The 25,772-nt window shown below is 56.1% G+C and overlaps 1 protein-coding gene across 2 annotated transcripts; it reads left to right on the forward strand.

Moving 5' to 3' along the window:
• Window positions 1–24,073, forward strand: LOC138813868 (putative lipid scramblase CLPTM1). Of its 2 annotated transcripts, none has more exons than XM_070002416.1 (14): window positions 1–87; window positions 7,829–7,941; window positions 10,931–11,054; window positions 11,830–11,988; window positions 13,093–13,210; window positions 19,460–19,545; window positions 20,069–20,189; window positions 20,492–20,736; window positions 20,918–21,011; window positions 22,126–22,316; window positions 22,584–22,679; window positions 22,952–23,087; window positions 23,442–23,609; window positions 23,711–24,073. In XM_070002416.1, exons 1-14 carry the CDS (start codon window positions 16–18, stop codon window positions 23,974–23,976), a joined length of 1,989 nt encoding a protein of 662 aa, XP_069858517.1. In that variant the 5' UTR covers window positions 1–15; the 3' UTR covers window positions 23,977–24,073. The 2 variants fall into 2 exon arrangements, with proteins under 2 accessions (XP_069858517.1, XP_069858509.1); XM_070002408.1 differs by lacking the exon at window positions 1–87 and adding an exon at window positions 386–482.
• Window positions 24,074–25,772: the final 1,699 nt, after the last annotated feature.

Genomic DNA, 25,772 nt, shown 5'->3' on the forward strand with positions numbered 1-25,772 from the left:
GAAGGCTCAAGAGTCATGGAAACGGACCTCAAACAAGAACAAAGACACCCAAAGAACCGGCGGGCCAACAACCCCGGCGCCATGCGGGTAGAGACCGATCACCCACGCGAACAGGCGGCTTCGTTTTCCTGGGGAGCAATTTTGTGAGGAGAGCCCCCCCTCCCCTCCCCAATGGCGCGGAAAGTGACGGGATTTCGCAGTACGCGTTTTCTTCTACCAACGCGCTACGGTGGCCCGGCGGGGGCCAGCGCCACCGGAAGTGGCCTTTCCGGAAGGCGTGGCTAAGCCTCTTTATTTTCTCTCTCTCTCTCCGGCCGGATATAGGCCGTGAAATCTCGCGCGATCGCGCTGGCGCGGTCGGGGACGGGGCGGGACTGGCGGCGGGGGCGGGGACCCGGAGCGGGAAGATGGCGGCGGCGCAGGAGGCGGACGGGGCCGGCAGCGCCGTGGTGGCAGCCGGGGGAGGCTCCGGCTCCGGTCAGGTACGGAGGCCGAGAGGGGACTGAGGGGGGGTTCTTCCTCACCCGGGGGGGAGCCTCGCGTGGGGCGTGTCCCGGTCCCCCTTTCCTCGTCGTCCGGTGCATTGTGTCTGGGGGGGAGCCCTTGCCCGGGGACGGGAGGACGAGGACCTTGAGTGGTGGGGCCCAGACGCGGCCGTGGGGGTACGGGGAGGCCCGGACAGTGGCGGAAACGGGGCTCTGTTGAGCTCTCGGGGTCGCGGACGCTCGCGCCTGGTGGCCTCAGGCCCTTTGCTCGAGCCGGGGAGCCTGGCGCGGAGGGGACGTCGACCCCGTCCGTCCCCCGGTGTCCGGGGTTCCGGACTCTCTGCGATGCTCGGCGCCCCCCAGACCATTGGGTTGAGTGGCTTGGCGCCTCGCTGGGGTGGGGGGTTGGGGTGTCGCTCTGGGCCCCTGCGATGTGAGGCTGGGGCCCAGCGGGGAGTTGTAGTTATTGGGAGTAGCGGGGGATGGGGAAGGGGATGAAATCAGATGAACTCCCCCCCCCCCCCACAGACCCATTTTACAGACTGGCAGCCGAGTCCAAGCCACCCCCAGGCGCTTGCAGAAGAAGGTCGCTGAGTTTGGCATCCATTTCATGTGGAAGCTGACACCCTTGGGTGGTCTGCACCGGAAGAGGGGGGGTGATAGGAATTTCTAGCCTAAAGTGGTCCTGGTACTGATGACTTCTGACCCCCTCTCCCCCCTAAAATAATCAGAGACACTTTCACCCCCCCCCCCCGGCCTCTCTCCAAGAGCTTGCCGACTGAGGTACCCAGACACCATGCAGGCATCTGGGGAATTGATGGGGTGACAGCAAGGTGCTGTGGGACCTGCCCACTGAGCTGTCACTGACATGTGGGAGTCTGCTCCAGGGAGGGGAATGCGGGCTGGGAAGAGGAGCATGAAGTGATTCTGTGTGTGTGTGTGTGTGTGTGTGTGTGTGTGTGTGTGTGTGTGTGTGTGTGTGTGTGTGTGTGTGTGTGTGTGTGTGTGTGTGTGTGTGTGTGTGTGTGTGACCTTGGGTAAATTTCTTCCTGGGGTTCTCCCTCCACGGGAGGGGGGGGAGGGAGGGGGAGGCGGGTGAACAGAAGAGTGCATAGGAGAGCCAACCCTGTGATGAATGGGCCCCTAAGATGGCTTCAGTCACAGCATGTCCTAGCCGGAAAGGAGAGTGAGTGGGATAAGGAGACATCCTTGTAAACAGAGTTATGATCTTGGAATACTGGAGTTGTAAGAAAAGTCTGGATGCAGGGATTCTGGGAGCCTAAGGAGGGGCATATGGAATCATCTTTGAAGGGCAGGAAGGTGGAAATTGTGTGTGAGGAACCCCAGGGCAAGTGACCTGGATGGTCTGGGCTGTAGAAATGTTGGTTAATGTTGTTTTGGTATGAACTCACCTTGTAGGCCTTGTCATCAGGGGCTTTGCATTCTCTCTGAAGGGAGATCTTTTCCTTCTGTGAGTTTCTGTTGATTATGGGGTGGGGGTGGTGGGAGAGAGCAGGTAGGGTTTTGGATTGGCTTGATAGGCCTCACATATCCCATCATCCCTTGTCCCAGCTCTGTGCTTGAAACCTTTCCTTGCTCATCCTTTGGCCTTCAGGATAAAGTACAAGTTTTTTTTTTTCCCCCCCTCAAGCAGATCAAGGTCTTGCATGAGCTGACTCTTGTCTAGAGAGGATTTGTCAAGCTGGACACTATTGACATTTTGAACTGGCTGGTTCTTTGTTGGGGAGCTGTCCTGTGCATCCTAGGATGTCTAGTAGCACCCTGGTCTCTATACATTACATGTGAGCATACACAGCCCTTCTCCAGAAGTTGCCAAGTGTGCCCTGCTGGGCACAATCACCCTGCACAAGAAATAGTGGAGTAAAGTAGGCTCAGCCACTCTGAGCCTGCCTCCTTTGTTTTGTTTTGTTTTGTTTTTCTGCCAGTCCTGGGACTTAAATTCTGGGGCCTGGCTCTACCCCTGAGCTTCTTTTTGCCCAAGGCTAGAGCTCTACCACTTGAGCTACAACACTACTTCCAGCTTTTTTCTGAGTAGTTTATAGGAGATAAGAGTCTCTCAGACTTTCCTGCCCCAGAAAACTGAGATCCTCAGATCTCAGCTTCCTGAGTAGCTAGGATTACGGGCATGAGCCACTGGCACTTGGCCTCTCCCTTTTTTAGTTTCTTTGTTGGTGGTAAAATTGGGCTTTGAACGCAGTGAGCCATGCCTCCAGCACTTTTCTTTTTCTTTTCCTTTCTTTTTTTTTTTTTTTAAGTTTTGTGCTGATCCTGGGTCTCTAACCAGCCTGGGCTCTGTCCCTGAGCTTTTGTGCTCAAGACTAGCACTTTACCAGTTGAGCCATAGCTCCACTTCTGGCCTTTGGGGTGTTTAATTAGAGATAAGAGTCTCAAGGACTTTTCTGCCTAAGCTAGCTTTGAACTTCGATCCTCAGATGTTAGCCTCCTGGGTAGCTAAGCTTACACATGTGAGCCACTGGCACCCAGCAAGCCCCTGGTTTTGATGTTCTGAGAGGGTATTGACTCTGTTCAGGTTTCCTTGAGTTTTCTACGTAGTCTAGGCTGGCCTCAACCTCTCCATCCTCCCATCGCAGACTCCTGAGTGCTAGTATTGCAGGTGTGCACCACCATGTCTGATTACATGTCCTGAGGGAAAGGGCTGGCCCACAGTGTTGCATCTTCATTGCAGTATAACTTAGGATGCTGGCCTTTCTTCCGTTGTTGCCTATGTGGGGTGGTGCATGTCATTGGGCTCTGTGGTAAAGACCAAGGTCCACCGACCTCAGTGGAGTCTCCACAGGTCCCTCGGGCCTCTCCTCCTCAGGACCTGAGTCTTAGCGCTCCTGTTCCTGCTGGATCCACAGCTCCCTGACTTGGGCTATTGAGGCCTGGGACCACTGTGGCAATGGCTGCCACATGGCTGTACCTGCTCACCACACATCAGTTTGAATCCTGGGGTGAAGGCCCCACAGGCCCAGCCACTGTCCATCTCTCCCCTTCATTTTCTTTTGCAGTCACTGTCTGCATTACAAGTTTTGTTTCTTCCGAAAGTGTCGTGTGTGTGTGTGTGTGTGTGTGTGTGTGTGTGTGTGTGTGTGTGTGTGTGTGTGTGTGTGTGTGTGTGTGTGTGTGTGTGTGTGTGTGTGTGTGTGTGTGTGTTGGGGTTGAACTCAGGAGCCTGGACATGCTGCAATTTCTCTATAACCACCATTAGCCCTTGGTCATTCCTCACTCATCCCTGAGCTAGGTTGGAGTCAGGGCCTCCTGTGTGCTAGTGCTCTACATGTTGGTTTGGGGTGCCTCAGCCTGAGTGCTGTCCCTGACCTTTTGTTCTCAAGGCTAGTGCTCTACCACTTGAGCACCACTTCAAGCTTGGTGGTTTATTGGACATAAGAGTCTCATGGACTTTCCTTACCCTGCTGTCTTTGAACTGTGCTCCTCAGATCTCAGCCTTCTGAGTAGCTAGGATTAGAGACGTGAGCCACAAGTATCTTTGTATATTGTTTTTGAGATGGTCTGCTACCCACACTGGCCACCTTGAACTTTCAGTCCTATCTCCATATTACAAGTAGGGTCACCATGCTTGGTTCAAAGACTTTCTTTTTTTCTTTCGGGGGGGGGGGTCCAGTCGTGGGGCCTGAACTCTGGGTCTGGGCGCTATCCCTCAGCTCTTCAGCTCAAGGCTAGCGCTCTACCACTTGAGCCACAGCACCACTTCTGGCTTTTTTCTTATGTGGTGCTGAGGAATTGAACCCACGGCCTCATGCGTGCAAGGCAAGTGCTCTACCACTGAGCCACCTTCCCAGCCCCGGTTCTAAGACTTTCTTACAACACACATATCTTTTTTGTGTCTGGGCAAAAGATCGTGAGACCTGCTGTTCCCTTCTGTGGCTGAGCAGTTTTCTTTGGGCACTGGTTTATTTGCCATTCAATTCAGGATTTTGGCTGGTTGTAGCTTTTGGTCACTACTGTGAACATTTGTGCGGGAGCTTTATTATGGATCTGTTTTGCTGTGAGGGATTGGCTTGCTGGTTTGTATGGTAAGTGGAGTTTAACTTGGGAAGAAGTAACTGCTGCTGGATGCTGGTGGCTCATCCCTGTAATTCTAGCTACTGATGAGGCTGAGATCTGAGGATTGTGGTTCAAAGCCAGCCTGGGCAAGAAAGTCCATGAGACTTCTTTTTGGCAGCTGGGGGCTTGAACTCAGGGTATGGGCCCTATCATTGAGCTCTTTTGCTCAAGGCTAGCATTCTACCAGTTTTCTTTTTTGTCAGTTGTGGTGCCTGAACTCTGGGCCTGGGCGCTGTCCCTCAGCTCTTCAACTCAAGGCTAGTGCTATACTACTTGAGCCACAGTTCCACTTCTGGTTTTTTCTGCTTATGTGGTACTGAGGAATCAAACCCAGGGCCTCATGCATGCAAGGCAAGCACTCTACCACTGAGCCATCTTCCCAGCCCTCTACCAAATTAATTTTTTTTAATTTTTTATTTTTTGTCAGTTGTGGAGTTTGAACTCAGCCTGGGAGCTATCCCTGAGCTCTTCAGCTCAACACCAGCACTCTACCACTTGAGCCACAGAGTGACTTCCAGTTTTGGGGGGTTAATTGGAGATAAGAGTATCAATGGATTTTCCTGCCTGGCTGTCTTTGAACTTCGATCCTCAGATCTCAGCCTCCTGAGTAGCTAGGATGAGATGACAGGCATGAGCCACTAGTGCCCAGCGTGCTCTACCAATTTTAAGCCACAGTGCCACTTGCAATTTTCTAGTGGTTCATTGGAGATAAGAGTCCTATGGCAGGGTGCTAGTGGCTCACTCCTGTAATCCTAGCTACTAAGGAGGCTGAGATCTGAGGATCATGGTTCAAAGCCAGCCCGGGCAAGAAAGTCTGTGAGACTCTTTATCTCTAGTTAACCACCAGAAAACTGGGAGTGGCGCTGTGGCTCAAGCGGTAGAGTGCTTGCCTTGAGCTGAAGAGCACAGGGAAAACACCCAGGCCCAGAGTTCAAGCCTCACAACCAACAACAAAAAAAAAGTCTTCTGGACTTTCCTGCCTTCGCTGGCTTTGAACCACAATCCTCAGATCTCAGTCTCCTGTGTAGCTAGGATTACAGGCGTGACCCACCAGTACCTGGCTCCTTAAGACTCTTATCTCTAATGAACTACCAGAAAACTAGAAGTGGAGCTGTGTCTCAAAGTGGTAGTGCACTACCCTTGAGCAAAAGAGCTCAAAGACAGTGCCTAGGCCCTGAATTCAAGGCCCACAACTGACCAAAAAACAAAAAAGTAACTACCATGTTTTCCAAAACACCTGACATTCCCCCTTCCCCCTCCCTCTTTTTGTTTTTGGTGTGGAAGCTGTCCCTGACCTCTTGCTCAAGGCTAGTACCACTTTGAGCCACAGCTCAGTGGTTAATTGGAGAGAAGAGTCTCATAGACTTTCCTGCTCGGGCTGGCTTTGAACCGTGATCCTCAGATCTCAGCCTCCTTAGTAGCTAGAGTGATAGATATGAGCCACCAGTGCCCAGCTTTATTTTTTTTTAATCATAGGATCTTGCTATGTTGTGGGCCATAGTGCCTGGCTCTGTTACCCCCCTCCCTTTTCTTTTTTCTTTTTTCTTTTTTTTTTTTTTTTGCATAGCCCAGGCTGGCCTGGAACTTCAGGTCCTCCTGACTGAACCACCTGAGTTCTGAGACTACAGGTGTACACCACTGAGCCCAGCTACATTGCTCTATTTTTTCAAATGGACTTTCCTGCCCAGGCTGACTTCAAACCACAGTCCTCAGATGTCAGCATCCTGAGTAGCTAGGATTTCAGGTGTAAGCTAACATTGCCTGGCTCGTTGCTCTTTTTCGTGTGTGTGTGTGTGTGTGTGTGTGTGTGTGTGTGTGTGTGTGTGTGTGTGTGTGTGTGTGTGTGTGTGTGTGTGTGTGTGTGTGTGTGTGTGTGCCAGTCCTGTTGCTTGAACTCAGGCCCAAGTGCTGTCTCTGAGCTGCTTTTTCTCAAGGCTAGCACTCTACCACTTGAGCCACAGTTTCACTTCTAGCCTTCTCTGAGTAGTCTCACAGACTTTCCTGCTTGGGCTTGTTTCGAACCATGATCCTTAGATCTCAGACTTCTGACTAGCTGGGATGACAGATGTGAGCCACTGGCCTGGCTTCATTTCTCATCTTTTTTTTTTTTTTTCTTCTGTTGATCATGGGGCTTGAACTCTGGGCCTGGACGCTGTCACTCAGCTCCTTAGCTCAAGGCTAGCATTCTCTACCACTTGAGCCACAGCGCCACTTCCGGCTTTTTCTGCTTATGTGGTACTGAGGGATTGAACCCAGGGCCTCATGCATGCAAGGCAAGCACTCTACCACTGAGCCACCTTCCCAGCCCCATTTCTCTTCTTTTAATGACCCTGTTTTCTGCTGTGCAGCTTTGCTTCCCTCTAGACTCCGCGCTGGGGCCTGGAGCCCAGCAGGTGTGCGGGAAAGCGGGTTTTGGATGTGTGAAGGACAGGTTTCCAGTGCACGTGGTTCCAATGTTTTCCTAACCTGGGCCAAGTTGCTGTGCCGCCAGGGCTTGTGGGCACAGGACTGGTATGGTCTGATTCACCTGGTCCCTCGCTGTCCTCCATGGCCGTGCGTTTCAGAAAGTAGCAGGACAGAGCTCTCTGGTGGTGGGGTGGGATGATGGCTAGGCTCAGCAGGGCAGCAGGGTGGTGGCCTGGCATCCTGGGCAGAGCCTCGGGAGCAGCCAGGTGCTATGTGCTGTGGACTCCAGAGGAAGCCCCCCTCTCCTCCCACACCTGGCCTCTCCAAGTTGCATGTACTAGGCTGTGAATGGAGCTGGTATGGCCAAGGTGTGGGTGTGGCAGAGCATGGGCACCGCCCACTGTGTTGCTCTGCCCCTGTCCCTTGTGTCTGTCCCACCTACTGGACTAGCAGCCTCTGTGGGCCCTGGCCAGGGACCCTTTGGTTGTCCCCGGTTGCCACCTCTGCTAGGCCCCAGCCCTGGGGAGCAGTGGCTGAGTGTGCACAGCCCATCAGCGAGCTGTGATTCACACTCCATGCTGGCCAGGTGCTGCTCAGGCTCTTGCCTCTGGCCTGCCAGTTCTCGGTCTGTCCAGAAGGGCGGTGCAGGACTGGGTGGGTGCTCCATGTCCCCAGCAGAGGTGCTGTAACTGCTTTTCCCTGAGGGAAGACGTAAGCACTCAGCTTCCTCCTTGTCAGCTGCTGATCTTGCTCTGTATGGGCCCTGCCTGGCAGGCCCTTGGGGGTGCCTAGGGCAGCTCCCAGGTCCCCTTGCCCTCCTCACCCTGTCCTTGTCCACCCCCCCCCAGGTGACCAGCAATGGCAGCATTGGGAGGGACCCGCCGGCGGAGACCCAGCCCCAGAATCCCCCACCACAGCCAGCACCCAATGCCTGGCAGGTTATCAAAGGCGTGCTGTTCAGGTGAGTGGGTGCCCTGGCCTTGAGGAAATGGGGACAAAGGGGGGGCACCTGCTCGCTTGTTCTATGATGAATTAATCTCTGGCTTGTGTGCGTGTGTCAGTCCTGGGCCTGAACTCTGGGCCTGGGCACTGTTGCTCAGCTCTTCAGCTCAAGGCTAGCGCTCTACCACTTGAGCCACAGCGCCACTTCTAGCTTCTGCTTATGTGGTGCTGAGGAATGGAACCCAGGGTCTCATGCATACAAGACAAGCACTCTACCACTGAGCCACCTTCCCAGCCCTGTAGCCTCAAATTCTTGATCCTCCTGCCTCAGCTTCCTTCCTCTAGGATTATAGGCACGTACTACTACAACATGGAACTTAATTAAATGTGATTGTGTGGTGCTGGAGAAAAGTCCTTACACCCTGTCCCCTGGTCCCCAGCTTCTAGCACCCGCTGTTCACGCTCCCTGTGACTCCCAACCACTGCAAGGTAGAGTTCCCGAATTTACCTAGAAAATGTAGCTCCCCATCACGTTCAGGTGTGGGCTGCACCCTCTGTCCCTGGGCCTCCAAGTGTCGTGCAGGAGCCCCAGAGCACAGCTCCCCGCTGTGTTCAGCCCCAGAAGCTGCGTGTCTTCTTTCCCTGTGTGCCCCAAGCTTCTCAGCTGTGGAGCCCGCAGCCCACAGAATGCTGGGATCACACTTCGCTTTTACCATCTCCAAGCAGCTCTGCGTGCCCACCTTTGACCTCTTGTTGCTCCTCACAGTCTTCTTTTTTTTTTTTTTTTTTGGTCCGTCATGGGGCTTGAACTCTGGGCCTGGGCGCTGTCCCTCAGCTCTTCAGCTCAAGGCAAGTGCTCTACCACTTGAGCTACAGCGCCACTTCCGGTTTTTCTGGTGGTTTATTGGAGATAGGAGTCTCACGGTCTCTCCTGCCCGGGCTGGCTTTGAACTGCGATCCTCAGATCTCAGCCTCCTGAGTAGCTAGGATTACAGGCGTGAGCCACCAGCTCCCGGCTCTTTTTTTTTTTGGGTTGGTGGTCGTGGGGCTTGAACTCTGGGCCTGGGTGCTGACCCTGTGCTCTTCAGCTCAAGGCGAGTGTCTACCACTTGAGCCACAGCGCCACTTCCAGTTTTCTGAGTGGTTTATTGGAGATAAGAGTCTCACGGACTTTCTTGCCCCGGGCTGGCGCCCGGCTCTGACAGTCTTCTTTAGCCGTATAGCTGGGGAATCTCTGCAGTATCAGAGCCCTGCCTTACCTCACCTTGTAGGCCCAGGCCACCAAGTGGGTGTGAGGTGGGTACTCACTGCCCATAGCGCTAGAGGTCTTGTCTGTTGGAGACGATCTCCCTGCATAGCCCTCGAACTTGTTATATAGCTCAAGTTGGCTCAGAACTCCTGATCCTCCTGCTTCAGCCTCCTTCGTGCTGGGATGTCCGTTGTGCACTACCAGGTGCAGCAGCGTGTGAAGGAGGGTTTGTGTCTTTGTTGGCTCAAAGAAGTCAAAACCTACCAGACACTGATTGCTGGACGCTTATCATCCTAGCTACTGAGGAGGCTGTGATCTGAGGATTGTGGTTTGAGGCCAGCCCAGGCAGGCAAGCCCATAAGACTCTTATCTCCGGTTAACCAGCAAAAGGTCAGAAGTGGAGATGTGGCTTAAGTAGTAGAGTGCCAGCCTTGAGTGAAAAAGTTCAGGGGTAGTGCTCAGGCTTGAGTTCAAGCCTCACAACTGGCACAATGAGAACAAAAAAAAAAAAGGAAAAGAAATTGGAAAGGCTTAAAGGAGGGTGTGCCTCCTTCAGGCACGCAGGAAGCGAGTGTCCCTGGGCCCTCTGTGTGGTTCCCCAAGCAAGGACAGGCAGGGCCCCCTTCTCCAGAGGACTGGCCCCTGGGAGTCCTGGAGGGCCCCTGTCAGGGACGTTGCTACAAGCACAGCGCCACCTGTGGGCGCCCCGCTCCCAGCGCTCCCTTGGAGTTTTTAATAAATTGGGAGGTGCTGAGCTGTAGGCACCGCTGGCTCCAGCCCTTTGACAGCCACCCTCATCAGGGGCACGTTGGGGAAGCAGCAGATGGCTCAGCTGGCCATGGCCCTTGAGACCCCGGACCCCAGGGCTTCAACAGGCCGAGGCATGTCCCCATGCCTCATTCTGCCTCAACCAATTCGGGCACAGGCAGGAGCCCCTACCCACCTGGGCATTCACTCCTGGTACTTTTCCATTCCAGAGCATTTTTGTTTTTATTTCTGTTCTGCAGTGCTAGGGGAGCCATGCCCAGGCCCTGGGGTGAGATGAGAACCGTGGTTAACACGGGTAAAGCACGTGCTACTCATGTCCCTTCCGGCAGCGATGTCCCCCATGTGTGTGCAAGGGGGCATTTCCTGCTGACAGACAACTGGGGGAAGGGGGCACTGCCGGCAAAAGCAGGAACAGCATGAATTTGAGGCCAGCCTGGGCTCTGTAGTGAACTCGGGGCCCTGAGTTCAAAGCCCAGTGGCAGACAAAAAGCACTAAACCCAGAAGCTCAAACCTAGCCCTTGGTGACTCACTGCTGTCCTCCCAACAGCTCAGCTTCAGCTGAGCTTGGAAGGTTTGTTTTTGTTTTTTTTCTTTTTCTTTTTTGTTTTTGCCCATCCTAGGGCTAGAACTTGATCTGGGCACTGTCCCTGAGCTGCTTTTTGCTCTCTACCACTACTTGAGCCACAACACCACTTTCAGCTTTTTGGAGTAGTTTATTGAAGACTAGTTTCACGGACTTTTCCTGCCCAGGCTGGCTTTGAACCATGATCCTCAGATCTCAGCCTCCTGAGTAGCTAGGCTGACAGGTGTAAGCTATGGGCGCCCGGCTTGAAATTAACCAGCATCAGCTTTGCCCTGAGGACCCTGGAAAAGAGGGCTCAAGCTGGGACCTGCATGCGGCTCCGTGATATCAGGGTCTCTCCTGGACACCCCATGTCAGGCCTGGGGAGAGGAAGGGGAGGCCTGACCACTTCGCTCTTTCCTTCTCAGGATCTTTATCATCTGGGCCATTAGCAGCTGGTTCCGCCGAGGGCCGGCCCCTCAGGACCACACGGGCCCCGGAGGAGCCCCACGTGTCGCCAGCCGCAACCTGTTCCCCAAAGACACTTTAATGGTACTGCAGTGGGGAGGCCAGGGGAGGGCGGTGAGGGTGGTCAGGACAGCGTCCAGCTTGGGGATCAATGAGGAGCCCCAATTGTCATAGCTTGTGATGTGACTACTGCAGGGACGCCAGCAGGAAATGGGCACCTCCTTGGGGGGGCGGTGAGGAGGGTGCAAAAGCTTTGCCTTGTTTAAAAACGGTTACAACGGGGTCCAGGGGTGCTTGCTTGCAAAGCATGCTGGGTCTTTGCAGGTAGGGGGTCCCAGCCTTGGCTGCTCCCAGCAATGGAGGCCAGGTCAGGGCACCTTGCTCCATTCCCCCTGCATTCTGCCTGGCGGGCAGCTCTACTCTAGGTGTTTTTTGAGAGAAGGATGGTGGTGTTCTGAGGTTTGAACTCAGGGCTTCATGCTCGAGCCACGTCTCTAATCCTTATGGGCTTGGTTTTGTTTATGCTGGTATTGGGACTTAAATTCTGAGCATTCAGATTCGTCTCGGGCTGGTCTCAGCTGTGATCCCCTACCTCAGTCTCCTGAGTAGTTAGGATGACAGGTGTGAGCCATGGCGCCTGACTCTGAAGGTATTTTTTTTTCCTCAGTGCTTTTTTGGGGGGGTGAATCCCAGGGTCACATGCTAGACAGGCATTGTGCCCTTGAGCCCCACCCTGTCCCTTCTTTGCTCTTTGATGGCAAGGCAAATAGTGGGCGAGAGTAGAAGAAGGCCAGGGTCCTCTTCCCGGCAGCCCTGAGCCCCCACCTTCACCCCCCCCAACCCCCCCCCCCCCCCCCAGAACCTGCACGTGTACATCTCGGAGCACGAGCACTTTACGGACTTCAATGCCACATCGGCGCTGTTCTGGGAGCAGCACGACCTGGTGTACGGCGACTGGACGAGCGGCGAAAATGCGGACGGCTGCTACGAGCACTTTGCTGAGCTGGACATCCCACAGGTGGGGTGGGGTGCCCCCCCGCGGGCCACCAGCTCAGTAACCCCGGGGAGCCCCCTGCGTCACCCGGGACGCTCCTTCGCGTTGCTTGTGTGCTGCCAGTGGGCTGACCACAAGGAAGCCAATGGGAGGGTGGGGGGCGTGGCCACCTTTCCCAAGGTCTAAGGCCTCACACGCAGTTCTCTGGCTGCGGGCCTGCTAGCTTCAGCTTTAATCCCTGCCTCCCCCAGGAAGCCCTCCACCTGTGGCTTGCCTGAGTGTCATCTCCCTGCCCTCACAGTTGTCAGGGGTCCCCAGCATGGCTCCGTCCACACTGGAACCCCAGTTTTCGGTGGCAGTCTTGTCCCCAAAAGAGCTTGACGCTGGGCTGCATGGTCCCCACTGCTGCCCAGCTGGGGCCTGGCAGAAATCAGTTGACAGGGGAGAGGGGCATTTTCTGGGAGCTCCCCTGGGTTAAGCCCCCATCTCTTGTCCTTAGCTTGTTGGGAATGAGGCCGCCACTTCCTTCTGTCTTTGTGGTCATAGAGAGCACAGTTGGGGGGGCGGTTAAATCAGGCCAGGCCACAGCTGGAGCTGCTCCCTGGAACTGGGAAGCACTCCGTTCAAGCTGGGGGTCTGTGTGGATGTCACAGGCAGGGTCTAGGCCTTGCAGCGCCGCTGGCAGTGGCAAAACACACCAGGAGGGCTTGGGTTCTCCTGTGCCTTCCACACATGCCCAGGGCAGCTTGGCACCTCCCTGTCCCCTCCATGTCTGTGAGCGTGGCGCTCCTGGAGGCAGGCCGAGCTGATGAGCTGCCTGGGACGGCTGGAGTGCGAGGTAGCCTAGGAGAGAGCCCAGTGCATCAGCAGCAAAATGGGGGTCCCACCCAACCCACCCCCTTGCCAGATGACACATGCGTTCTGTGACCTTAGCTCACTGGGATGGGTGAGGCTGCCCTGAGAGCTCAGAGCATCTGCTGAACAACGGGGGACTGCGGGGACCACACTTGGGGCTCTGGATGGCCCTGGCCACAGTGGGGCGGTCTTGAAGCCTGCCCAATCCCTCCCCCCCCCCCCCCCACAGCCGGCCCCGGGCTGCCTCCCACCCACTGCCGCCTGTCCCCACAGAGTGTCCAGCAGAATGGCTCCATCTACATCCACGTCTACTTCACCAAGAGCGGCTTCCACCCAGACCCCCGGCAAAAGGCCCTGTACCGCCGGCTCGCTACAGTCCACATGTCTCGGAGTAAGTCATTCTCATGGGGACCTGGGCCAGAGGGGTGAACAGGTCAGAGCTGGGATGGTTAGAGGGACGCCACATTGTAACTGGGCCTTCACCACCGCGTCTGCTTGAGTGTCTGGTAAATCTTGTGTTTCATGTGAGGGCTGACAGTGCAAACACCCTGCCAGGTCAGCAAAGCCCACGTGTTGGCTCCTGAGTTTCCTAACCCACAGGAATTTCTATGAGTTGAACTCTTGAGTGTTTAGGCCATGTGTGCTCATATATGTAATCCTAGCTATTCAACAAGTAGAGATTGGGAGGACAAGCTTCCAGACCAACCCAAATAAAAACCTGGTGAGAACTGGGCGCTGGTGGCTCACACCTGTAATCCTAGCTACTCAGGAGGCTGAGAGCTGAGGATCACGGTTCAAAGCCAGCCCAGGCAGGAAAGACTGTGAGACTCCTATCTCCAATAAACCACCAGAAAACTGGAAGTGGCGCTGTAGCTCAAGTGGTAGAGCACTCGCCTTGAGCTGAAGAGCTGAGGGACAGTGCCCAGGCCTAGAGTTTAAGCCCCACGACCGACAAAAAAAAAAAACAACTACTGAGATCCCATCTCAGCTAACTGGCTGTACATCGTAGCATATGTCTGTGGTCCCTGTTATACTTAAGGTTGAAGAGATTGTAAGCTGAAGCCATAACCAGGCAAAAACTCAAGACCCTACCTGAGGGCTGGGAAGGTGGCTTAGTGGTAGAGTGCTTGTCTAGCATACATGAAGCCCTGAGTTTGATTACTCAGTACCACATACACAGAAAAAACCAGAAGTGGCACTGTAACTCAAATGATAAGAGTGCTAGCCTTGAGCAAAAGAAGCTCAGGGACAGTGCCCAAGTCCTGAGTTCAAGACCCAGGACTGGTTTAAAAACAAAAAAACACCCTACCTGATAAATAATAGCACAGAAGTAGAAAAGGCTTAAGTCAATGGTAAAGCACAAGGCCTTGCTGGGAAGGTGGCTCAGTGGTAGAGCGCTTGCCTTGTATGCCTGAAGCCCTGGGTTCGATTCCTCAGCACCACATAAGAAAAAAGTAAAGCACAAGGCCTTGAGTTAAAACCCTATACTGGTTTTTAAAAAATTCAAACAAAGCGAGGTGCCGGTGGCTCACATCTGTAATCCTAGCTACTCAGGAGAGTGAGATCTGAGGATCACGGTTCAAAGCCAGCCCGGGCAGGAAACTCCGTGAGACTCTTATCTCCAATAAACCACTAGAAAGCTGGAAGTGGTGCTGTGGCTCAAGCGGTAGAGTGCTTGCCTTGAGCTGAAGAGTACATGGACAGCACCCAAGCCCAGAGATTGACCAAAAAAAAAAAAAAAATTCAAACAAGTCAGGCACTGGTGGCTCACACCTGTAATCCTAGCCACTCAGGAGGCTGAGATCTGAGGATCACGGTTCAAAGCCCACTTGGGCTGGAAAGGCCATGAAGCTTTTTTTTTTTGGTCCGGTCGTGGGGCCTGAACTCTGGGCCTGGGTGCTGTCCTTCAGCTAGCTCTTCAGCTCAAGGCTAGCGTTCTACCACCTGAGCCACAGCGCCACTTCCAGTTTTTTTCTTTTTTGCTTATATGGTGCTGAGGAATCGAACCCAGGGCCTTGAGCATGCAAGGCAAGCGCTCTACCACTGAGCCACCTTCCCAGCCCACCATGAAACTCTTTACCTCCAATAAACCACCGGAAAACCAGAAATGGCACTGTTGCTTAAGTGGTAGAGCACTAGCCTTGAGCTGAAGAGCTGAGGGACAGCACCCAGGCCCAGAGTTCAAGTCCCATGACCAGCAAACAAAAAATTCAAACAATGTTTAAATGTTTTATTTATTGAGTGTCTCACTGTGTAGGCTAGGCTGACCTAGAACTCAAGATCCTCTTGTTTTTAGCCTCACGAGTTTTGGGATTTCAGATATTCACTATACCTTGCTTTTTTCTTTTTCTTTTTTCTTTTTTTCTTTCTGGGTTGGTAGTAGGGCTTGAACTCAGGGCCTGGGGGCTGTCACTGAGCTTTTTTGCTCACTACCACTTTGAGCCACAGTTCCACTTCTGATTTTTCTGGTAGCTAGAGATAAGAGTTTTACATATTTTCCTGCACAGACAGGCTTTGAACCACCACCCTCAGATCTCAGATTCCTGGGTAGCTGGGATTATAGACGTGAGCCACTGGGCGCCCTTCTTTGTTCCTTTTTTCCTCTCTGGTATGGAAGGTTGAATGAACCCATGGTTTGTGTCTCTCCCTCCCCCTCCCCAGGCTACACTTGAAGTCTCCTTAGTGTTTTTTTGTTTGTTTGTTTGTTTGTTTGTTTTTTGTCAGTCATGGGGCTTGAACTCTGGGCCTGGGCGCTGTCCCTCAGCTCAAGGCGAGCGCTCTACCACTTGAGCTACAGCTCCACTTCCGGTTTTCTGGTGGTTTATTGGAGATAGGAGTCTCACGGTCTCTCCTGCCCGGGCTGGCTTTGAACCGCGATCCTCAGATCTCAGCCTCCTGAGTAGCTAGGATTACAGGCGTGAGCCACCAGTGCCCGGCTTTTTCCTCAGTGTTTTTTGTAGAAGTTTTGGGGCCGGTACTGGCAGGGCATCAAGTGCTCACTAGCCTTTCTTGCTCATAGCTGGCACTTCCACTTGAGATGTACTTCTGTCCAGCTTTTTTTGCTGGTTAATGGGAAATAAGAGTCTTATGGCAGGGTTGGGAATCTAGCTTAGTGGTAAAGTGCTTGCCTTTCATACATGAGGCCCTGGGTTCGATTTCTCAGCACCACAAACACAGAAAAAGCCGGAAGTGGCACTGTGGCACAAGTGGTGGAGCACTAGCCTTGGGCTGGAACTGAGAGACAGCGCCCAGGCCCAGAGTTCAAGCCCCATAACTTAACAACAACAACAACAAAAAAGGCGGGGGGGAGCGGGGGACCAAAAGAGTCTTACGAGGCTGGGAATGTGGCTTAGTGGTAGAGTGCTTGCCTTGGATACATGAAGTCCTGGATTTGATTCCTCAGTACCACATACACAGAAAAAGCCAGAAATGACACTGTGGCTCAAGTAGTAGAATATTAGCCTTGAGCAAAAAAAGCTCATGGACAGAGCCTAGGCCCTGAGTTCAAGCCCCAGGACTGGCAAAAAAAGTCTCATGGACTTTGATGTCCACGCTGGCTTTGAACTGTGATCCTCAGATCTCAGCCTCCTGAATGGCTGGGATAACAGGTGTGAGCTGATGCCCAGCAAGCGGTGTTTGGCTCTTGAGTGCTGTTGCGTATATGGCTGTTGGGCATGTCTGACCCACACAGTGAAGCAGATTACTTTCTTTTCCCACCCAACTTCCCAGTTTTCATAAGGTTAATTGTCATCTCTGTACTTGCCTGGCCTTTTGTGACATTTCCTTGAGTCCCTCTGGGTGACAGGTGGCAGTGTGGTCTGTAAGAAGGTTGGGCCTGTGAACCTGGAAAGGTCACAGCCTCAAAGTGGAGCCCTAGGCGCAGCAGGGGGGTAGCGAGAGTGATCAGATGCAGCCCCTCCCTGCAGGCGGTCAGTAGGCGGTGAGGACCCTGCTGGGAGACAGTCCAGGGGCCTCTGTGGGCAGCGCCGTCCTAGGCAGTGTGCAGGGACGGCTGTGGGCTGCTCTGAGCTCAGCTGTGCTTCCATTCCACATGGTTCCAGACACGGGTGAATGTGCTTCCTTCCCTTCCCCCTTCTCCCTTCCCCCTTCCCCCTTTCCTTTTTAGGCTCAGGATTCAGAGTTGTGTGTGTGTCCCACTCCAGCATGCTTCTGCTTGCACCAGCCACGATTTTAGTAGGGCTGGAGGTGGGGCTTGGTGATAGAACACTTCCTAGTGAGTACAAGGTCCTGAGTTCAATCCCCAGTGCTGTCTGAATGAGTGAATTAAAAAAAAAAAAAAAAAGTGAGTAGCCAGCCACCAGTAGCTCACACCTGTAATCCTAGCTACTTAGGAGGCTGAGATCTGAGGATCGCAGTTCAAAGCCAGCCCAGGCGGGAAGTTCCATGAGACTCTTTTTTGTGGGGGGAGGGCGGTTGTGGGGCCTGAACTCTGGGCCTGGGCACTGTCCCTCAGCTCTTCAGCTCAAGGCTAGCGCTCTACCATTTGAGCCACAGCGCCACTGCCGGCTTTTTTCTTTTTGCTTATGTAGTGTTGAGGAATCAAACCCAGGGCCTCAGGCATGCAAGGCAAGCGCTCTACCACTGAGCCACCTTCCCAGGCGCCCCCCTCCCCCATGAGACTCTTATCTCATCTCCTGGAAACCACTAGAAAACTGGAAGTGGTGCTATGGCTCAAGTGGTAGAGTGCTAGCCTTGAGCTGAAGAGCTGAGGGACAGCACCCAGGCCCAGAGTTCAAGACCCACAACAGACCCACCCCCCCCCAAAAAAAAAGAATAAATAAATAAGAAAATGGGGGGCTGGGAAGGTGGCTTAGTGGTAGAGCGCTTGCCTTGCATGCATGAGGCCCTGGGTTTGATTCCTCAGCACCACATAAGCAAAAAGAAAAAAGCCGGAAGTGGTGTTGTGGCTCAGGTGGTAGAGCGCTAGCCTTGTGCTGAAGAGCTGAGGGACAGCGCCCAGGCCCAGAGTTCAGGCCCCATGACCAGACCCCCCCAAAAAAAAAGAAAAAGAAAAAGGGGCTGTGACCTGCAAGGGAGCCAGACCCATCTCAGTCCCACCCACCCCCACATGAGTCAGGACCCCCTCTTCCTCTCCTGAGCCTCCGCAGAACAGGTCCCTGGTGTTGATTCTCAAAGGGTGCTGGTTACAAACAAGCTCATAGTAAGAGAAACAGTGGAGTCCGATGCTCGTGGCTCATGCCTATAATCCTGTACTCAAGAGGCTGAGATCTGAGGATCCCAGTTCAAAGCCAGCTGGGGTAGGAAAGGCTGAGGCTCTTATCTCCAGTTAGCTACCAGAAAACTACACGTGGCTCAAAGTGAGAGAGCACTAGCCTTGAGTGGAAGAGCCCAGGGACAGCAACCAGGCCCTGAGATAAAGCCCCACAGCTGATCAGAAGAAAGAAAAAGTAACAGCAGGGTGGGGTTGGCAGCAGGCGCAGGGCAGTGATGTTACCACTGTCCTTTAGCTTGTGGGAGACCCCTTAGGACTTGAGCCTCGCTCCTGGCTAGCTCTCTATCCCCCATCTCCTGTGCATGGCCAGGCAGTTTTCCTCCCAGCATCACAGACTGGGAGAAGCGCAGGGGCTGGGGCTGTGGGCAGCCCGGCCTTTCCCAGAGGAAGTGAGCTGCATTTGTGGTTGGGGGTTTTCTCATGGCGGTGGTGGCTCTAGGCCCTATCCAGAACCCCACCGTGGTCTTGTGTTGGATGGGCTGTGTGTGAACCTGTGCTCGCATTGCTCAATGCTAATGATAGGCTCCCTCCTGCCACTGGCCGAGGAGACCGTGGCTGAGTAGCCAGTGCCCAGGGCTGGGGTGGCAGGACTTACAGCTGGCGAGCAGGAGGGCTGGCAGCATGTGGCAGAAGGGGCAGCTGACTGGGAACCTGCAGGCAGGTGGCAATGGCAGGGGATGTGTGACGGGGGGCCAGGGTCGCCTGACTGGAGGCCCAGGGTGAGCGGATGAGAGAAGAGGGAGGGAGGGGATGTGTGGGACATGGGGAGTAGAAGATGTTCGCATAAAAAGAATTCTTTGAGGGCTGGGAAGGTGGCTCAGTGGTAGAGCGTTTGCCTTGCATGCCTGAGGCCCTGGGTTCCATTCCTCAGTTCCACATAAGCAGAAAAAAAAAGCCGGAAGTGGCACTGTGGCTCAAGTGGTAGAGTGCTAGCCTTGAGCTGAAGAGCTGAGGGACAGCGCCCAGGCCCAGAGTTCAGGCCCACGACTGGACCCCCCCCCCAAAAAAAAAAAAAGAATTCTTTGAGCTACGTGCAGCAGTATACACCTGTAATCCCAGCATTCAGGAGGCTGAAGCTGGGAGATCATGAGTTCCAGACCAGTCTGGAACTGTATTGCCAGATCTCAAAAAACAAAAAAAAACCCAAAACAAAAGCAAATGGGTAGTGGGAGGCCAGTAAGGAGGTAAGCGCAGTCATCAGGGGAGACCGGAGTTGGGAGGGGTGGCGCCCTCCTTTGGGCTGCTGAGATGGGTTTACTTGTTGTGGCTGGGTGGGTGGTGGCATCCAGTAGAGACAGGGAATGGGTGGCAAGGGTTGGGGTCGGGGAGGAGGCCAGGGGACCTGCTGGTGGCCTCACCCCATCCCCGCCCTTGCCCCTTCCTCAGTGATCAACAAATACAAGCGCCGGCGGTTCCAGAAGACCAAGAACCTGCTCACAGGAGAGACTGAGGCTGACCCAGAAATGATCAAGGTGAGCTGCTGTGGGATGCAAGGATCCTGGGCTGGCAGGCACAGGTGCCATGGAGCCCTGAATGGGCCTGGTCAAGTGAGGTGGCTATGGGAAAGGTCAGGCCAGGCTCTGGATCAGCCAGCCCTGAGATGTGGGTCTTACCCCCATCCCATTGAAAGATGTCCCCTAGCAGGAAGTGGTGGGGCGGGCCCATGCCCAGGGAGCCAGCCCATTGGAGGCCCAGGGAAGGCTTCCAAGCATGGGCTGCTTTCCTGGTGAGCATCACGGAGACTGGAGGCCCCTTCCTTCTTGGGTGTCCCCATGTAGGGCACCAACCCTACCCTGTCCTCCCTGGTCCTCCCCCTCCTGCTCTGTGTGGAGAGGAGAGCCCTGGCTGGTGGAGTGAAGACACATTGGGCCAGCCAGGTGCTGGGCTCAGGGCCGAGCCCTACCCGTGGTGTCCTGAGCGCCATCAGGAGTGCGCGAACACCCAAGGTATGTATATCTGCCCCTGAGACCCAACGTGTGCCCTGTCTCCCCACAGAGGGCCGAGGACTATGGGCCCGTGGAAGTCATCTCCCATTGGCACCCCAACATCACCATCAACATCGTGGATGACCACACGCCCTGGGTGAAGGGCAATGTGCCCCCACCGCTGGACCAGTGTAAGCCCAGCCCTGTGCAGCTTCTGGGGACCCCGTCTCTCCCTGCGAGGCCTTGTGAGGTCTCCACCCTCCTGCGCCCCTACCCTGTCCCACTCCGTCTGTTCTTGGGTGGGTCCTTTGTCCCCGTTGGTGTGCAGGCAGGGGTCACTGAGCTCCGGGTCACTGGCATTCTCTGAGGAGGCCGAGCCACTGTGGCCTCCTGCGGTCCCCTGGGCCCCTGTACTGAGCTCCAGCCCTTCTGCGGGCCGTGGCCCAGCCCAGTGCCTGGTGGGCTGACCGCTGCCCCGCCCGCTGCCCTGCAGACGTGAAGTTCGACGCAGTAAGTGGCGATTACTACCCCATCATCTACTTCAACGACTACTGGAACCTGCAGAAGGACTACTACCCCATCAACGAGAGCCTGGCCAGCCTGCCGCTGCGCGTGTCCTTCTGCCCACTCTCGCTGTGGCGCTGGCAGCTCTATGCTGCGCAGAGCACCAAGTCGCCCTGGAACTTCCTGGGTGACGAACTGTACGAGCAGTCTGATGAGGAGCAGGATTCAGTGAAGGTGGGCGCTGCCTGACACCGTGTGAACTTGGTGCCTCCACCACCCCTTCGTCCCTGAGCCGTGCATGCGGGCGCACACGTGCACGCTCTCTGCACACGTCTCCCTTCTGTCCTGTCCACCTTCCCCATCGTGGGGGAGAGGGGGTCCAAGCTGGCTGACCGTGCTTGTGCCCCTCCTCCAGGTTGCCCTCCTGGAGACCAACCCCTACCTGCTGGCGCTCACCATCATCGTGTCCATCGTGCACAGCGTCTTCGAGTTCCTGGCCTTCAAGAATGGTAAGTTTGGGACCTTGGGGATGGGGAGAGGCCTCACGGCCCCCCCCCAACATGCCCACCCCCTACGTGGGGTCTTGGCTTTATTCTCTGGAGGCCTGGTGAGCGGGGCGGGTGGGGACAGTGGTTCCCAACTTCTCAACCCCACACTGCCCGGCACCGGGTACGGAGGTGAGAAGGGCTGGGCCCGCAGCTGGGGCCGAGGCCAGGGTGGCACCACCAGGAAACTGGGCCGGGGAACTCCAGGGCCAGGAGCAGGGAAGCCCCGGAGCGGTTCCTGCACCCCGCCTGGCAGGCTGCCTGTTGGGGAGGCCCCTGCAGGCCAGCTCTGTCCCCTGAAGGGCCCACCATGCTGGGGGTGAGTGGCCCAGGCCAGGGACTGCGCAGGGCCCTCAGCGGTGCCTGCAAACCTCAGCCACAGCCTGAGGAGCCGGAGGCAGAGGTCAGGGAGGGAGGCCGTGTGCCTTGCAGGAGCCCCCAGCCAGGCATCATCCTGATCGCCGAGCACGCACATGCGAACCAAGGGGTCACGAAAGCCCTCTGCAGCCAGGTCTCTGTTCTGATGAAAGCGAGGCCCCAGGAGCCATTTGGCCAGGGTCACACCCTCCACCTCCCCAGGCGCCGTCTCAGTCCTTTCTTTCTCATCAGGACTAGGGGTGCATCAAGTGGGGGTTGGGGTGGGGGATGGGATGCCAAGCGCTGGGATTAGAGGGCGGCCATGTGTCACCTGCCCAGCTTTGCCTCTGGAGGCCAGGCCCTGTGTGTGGGCCTCCTGGTAGTCCTGGCCCACCGCCCGCCAGCACATCAGATGGCTGTGGCCTTGGGTCTGTTGCCCAGGCTGTCTGAGTGGTAGTCAGAGCATAGGGCTCATCCCATGGAGGTCCGAGGGTTAGTTTCCTCCATGTCAGGAGTGGCGGGGGTAGGGAGGGCATGCTGTGACACAGACCCAGCGTGTCTGGGCTATGCCAGCCCAGGCCACAGGGCCATGGAGACCGCTTCTGTGGTAGGCACTGGCTGTGGACTGCCAAGCTCATCCCTAGATGTGGGGTGCTGGGTGTCCCAGTCCCGCGCGGGGACTGCAGGGGTCCTGCCTGGCTAACATCTGACCCCTCTGCAGACATCCAGTTCTGGAACAGCCGGCAGTCCCTGGAGGGGCTGTCGGTGCGCTCCGTCTTCTTCGGCGTGTTCCAGTCCTTCGTGGTTCTCCTCTACATCCTGGACAACGAGACCAACTTTGTGGTCCAGGTCAGCGTCTTTATCGGAGTCCTCATCGACCTCTGGAAGATCACCAAGGTCATGGACGTGCGGGTGAGTGCGCTCTGGGGGGCAGGGGCGGTGGGGAAGGGTCGTCTGGCCAGCTGCACCCCTGGGGTTTCCCGACGCCGGCCTCGCCCCAAGCCCTAGGGGATTTCACACCAGGGGATTTTTTGGGTCATGCATAGGGCAGGGAACTGGGAAGAGCAGGCAGGCGCAGGGCGGGGCTGGCACAGGGGAAGGGGGTTGTTCAGGCAGGGTCTCGTGTCCCCTCTACCGCCCGCCCCCCTTCCTGCCAGCTGACCTCCATCCCTTTCACAGCTTGACCGGGAGCACCGGTTGGCGGGCATCTTCCCCTGCCCAACCTTTAAGGACAAGTCCACCTACATCGAGTCCTCCACCAAAGTGTACGATGACGTGAGTGTCTGCATGCCCCCCGCCCCACTCCCCCTGCACCCCCGGCACCCCGCTGGGCCCTCTGCCTGCCAGTACCCAGGCTTCCCCTCTAGGGCCCATGTCACACCCTCTGTCCCCTCCCTGCCATGTCTACCTCCTGGCCAAGTCCAGAGTTCCCAGGGCCACCGGGAAATTCCCCTACCGTGGCGTACCAGGTGTGGCGGGTGAAGGTGGGGAGCAGAGTGCCGGGCAGGCCTGTGGAGCTGGTCCCAGCCTGCCCCGCGGCCCCGCAGATGGCGTTCCGGTACCTGTCGTGGATCCTCTTCCCGCTGCTGGGCTGCTACGCCGTCTACAGCCTGCTGTACCTGGAGCACAAGGGCTGGTACTCGTGGGTGCTCAGCATGCTCTACGGCTTCCTGCTGACCTTCGGTGCGCCCTGCAGCCGCGGGGACCAGGGGAGCCAGGAGGGGCGCCTGGCCCCGACGGGGGTCAGGAAGGGCTTGCAGGAGGAGCAGGGCACGTTCCTGTCCCCAGAGGAGCAGTGTACCTGCAGGGGAGCCAGCAAACACAGCCAGGTGGTCAGAGCAAGGGAGGAGGGCAGTGAGTGGCCACGCGTGGGGTGTCTGAGAGGGGCTGGGCGGCATCTCCTAAGAGGACCTTTCAGCTGAGGCTCAGCGTCAGAGGGCAGAGCACATGCAAAGGCCCTGAGGTAGGCAGGGTATGGGTGGGGGGAGGGAAGCTCAGGGCTCAGGGATTCCTCCCTTGTGTCTTCCATCATGGCAGGCTTCATCACCATGACACCCCAGCTCTTCATCAACTACAAGCTCAAGTCTGTGGCCCATTTGCCATGGCGCATGCTCACCTATAAAGCCCTCAACACCTTCATTGATGACCTGTTTGCCTTCGTCATCAAGATGCCCGTCATGTACCGGATCGGCTGCCTGCGGGACGGTGAGACCCCCCGCATCCCGGGTGGGAAGACAGGTGGACTCGGGCCCCAGTGGGCAAGGGGCTTGCACGCTCACACGTGCGTTCGTGGGTGCCTCCCGCAGACGTGGTCTTCTTCATCTACCTCTACCAACGGTGGATCTACCGCGTCGACCCCACCCGCGTGAACGAGTTTGGCATGAGTGGAGAGGACGTAGCCCAGGCCTCCACGGCAGCAGGTGCCCTCACCCCTGTCCCCAGCACGGCCACCACTGCCAGTGCCAGGGAGGAGGCCACAGCCCTGCCTGCCAAGCCCACTCCAGGGGCCGGCTCTGCCAGCGAGCCCCAGGACACCCCTCCAAAGCCAGCAGAGGACAAGAAAAAGGATTAGCCGCTCCGTCCTCGTCCTCTGCAGCTCCTGGTGACACCACCCGCCTCCCGGCCCCTCGCCTCTCTTCCCTACCGCCCTCTCCCCGGACAGATCAGGCCGGGCCAGTGGGAGGCCCCTTAGGCCAGGGCCCAGCACGCGAGGTGGGGCCGGGGAGGCCAGGGTTTGGCTGTGTGCGGAGGCGCCGTCTGTCTGTCTGTCTGTCCTGTGTGTTTCCAGCCGTCGCCCTGCCAGCCCAGTACCATCTGAAATCATGGGGAAGCTGACAGGCGCTGCCGAGGGGGGGGCCGTCGGGGGAGGGGCCGGGCCGGCTGTGGGCCACCTGCGGTCATCCATCGTCTTGTCCCTCGTCCCCACCACCCCTCCTCCCAGACCGCCGCCCTTTAACAGTCTGGATTTAATAAATTCATATGGGTGTTTAACTTAAAACTTGACCTCTGCGCTCCTCCTCCTTCCTGCCGCCTGCATAGCAGTTTGGGGGCCGGGTGCAGGGACCACAGGCTCTCCTGGCCCTAGAGAAAGGACTGGTGGGGACCCCATGTAGGGTCAGATGGCCCGCTCGAGCCTCCTGGCCTGGCATCAGGCTTGGGCAGAGCCGCGCACGCGCACTGCTGCAGTGGGTTCCGCCCAGGCCTAGGACGCCCAAGACTCAGTGGGCCCTGCTGCCTTCCCACATGAATCCCCAGAGCCAGGGGACTTCCTGCGCTTGGCAGAGGGGAGAGGGGACACCCCGAGGGAAGAGACCCTGAGCTAGGACCACGCCAGGGGCTTCCAGGCTCCTCCCGCCATCCTCCCCCACCGCGTACAGCCGGAGGCCCTTGAGGGATGGTGGTCTCCCACGACCCCACTCTGCGCCAGCCTTTCCCAAAGCCCTTGGTGTCCCACAATCACTCGAGTCTTCCATTGGGGCAGGCTCCTCCCTTCTGGAGAGCCCAGCCCAACTTCCTCCATGGCTCTCTCTATCTGTAAAGTATAAGCTTAGCCCTCCTAAACTTGGGGTACCTCAGAAGTGCCCAAGCTCCTAAGGGATGGGAAGCTAGAAGCTTCTTTTTTTGTTTTTTGTTTTTTTGTCGGTCATGGGGCTTGAACTCTGGGCCTGAGCACTGTTCCTTAGCTCTTCAGCTCAAGGCGAGCACTCTACCACTTGAGCTACAACGCCAATTCCGGTTTTTTGATGGTTTATTGGAGATAAGAGTTTTGTGGCCTTTCCTGCACAGTCTGGCTTTGAATCACGTGATCCTCAGATCTCATCCACCTGAGTAGCTAGGATGACAGACGTGAGCCACCAGTGCCGTGCGTGGAGGCTTCTTAACTCCTACAACTTGCTGTCTCACCTCTGTGCCAGCCATGCTGTTCCTTTCTGGACCATGCTGAGTGCACATGCTCAGCTCCTCGTACCTGAGGTCCTTCCCCCATGCCCCATGCCCTCCCTGACCCCCTTAGTCCTCTGTGCACTTGCTCATGACAATGCTGCCCATTCTGGGTTCTCACTGCCTCTAACGGTCCTAGGCCTGTCTTGTTGGCTACCTTGTCCCCAGTACCTGTAAAGCATGTTTACAAAGTGCTTACAATGGCTGACATCAGTGGTGTGGCCCTCCGTAAATAGCCTGCACTTGTGCACCTGCAGACTGACTGAGATGCAGACAACAAAGACGTCTAGGTAGGGGGAAGCACTCCATGTGGTTCAGTATGTTGAACTTCATGTGACTCAATGTCCCCTTCACCCTACAGGCCTGGAACTCTGGCTTTTATTTATTTGTTTGTTTTTGTTGGTTTTGGGGCTTGAACTCAGCCTGGGC

This window comes from Dipodomys merriami, unplaced genomic scaffold, assembly GCF_024711535.1.
Source record: "Dipodomys merriami isolate MVZ:Mamm:240054 unplaced genomic scaffold, mDipMer1.0.p SCAF_106, whole genome shotgun sequence".
NCBI classification, from domain to species: Eukaryota; Metazoa; Chordata; class Mammalia; order Rodentia; family Heteromyidae; genus Dipodomys; species Dipodomys merriami.

Coding starts and splice junctions, on each gene's coding strand:
- LOC138813868 (XM_070002408.1), top strand. CDS start 408: ATGGCGGCGGCGCAGGAGGCGGACGGGGCCGGCAGCGCCGTGGTGGCA. Junction 7,942..10,930: donor ATCAAAGGCGTGCTGTTCAG/GTGAGTGGGTGC, acceptor TTTCCTTCTCAG/GATCTTTATCATCTGGGCCA. Junction 23,610..23,710: donor GATCGGCTGCCTGCGGGACG/GTGAGACCCCCC, acceptor TGCCTCCCGCAG/ACGTGGTCTTCTTCATCTAC.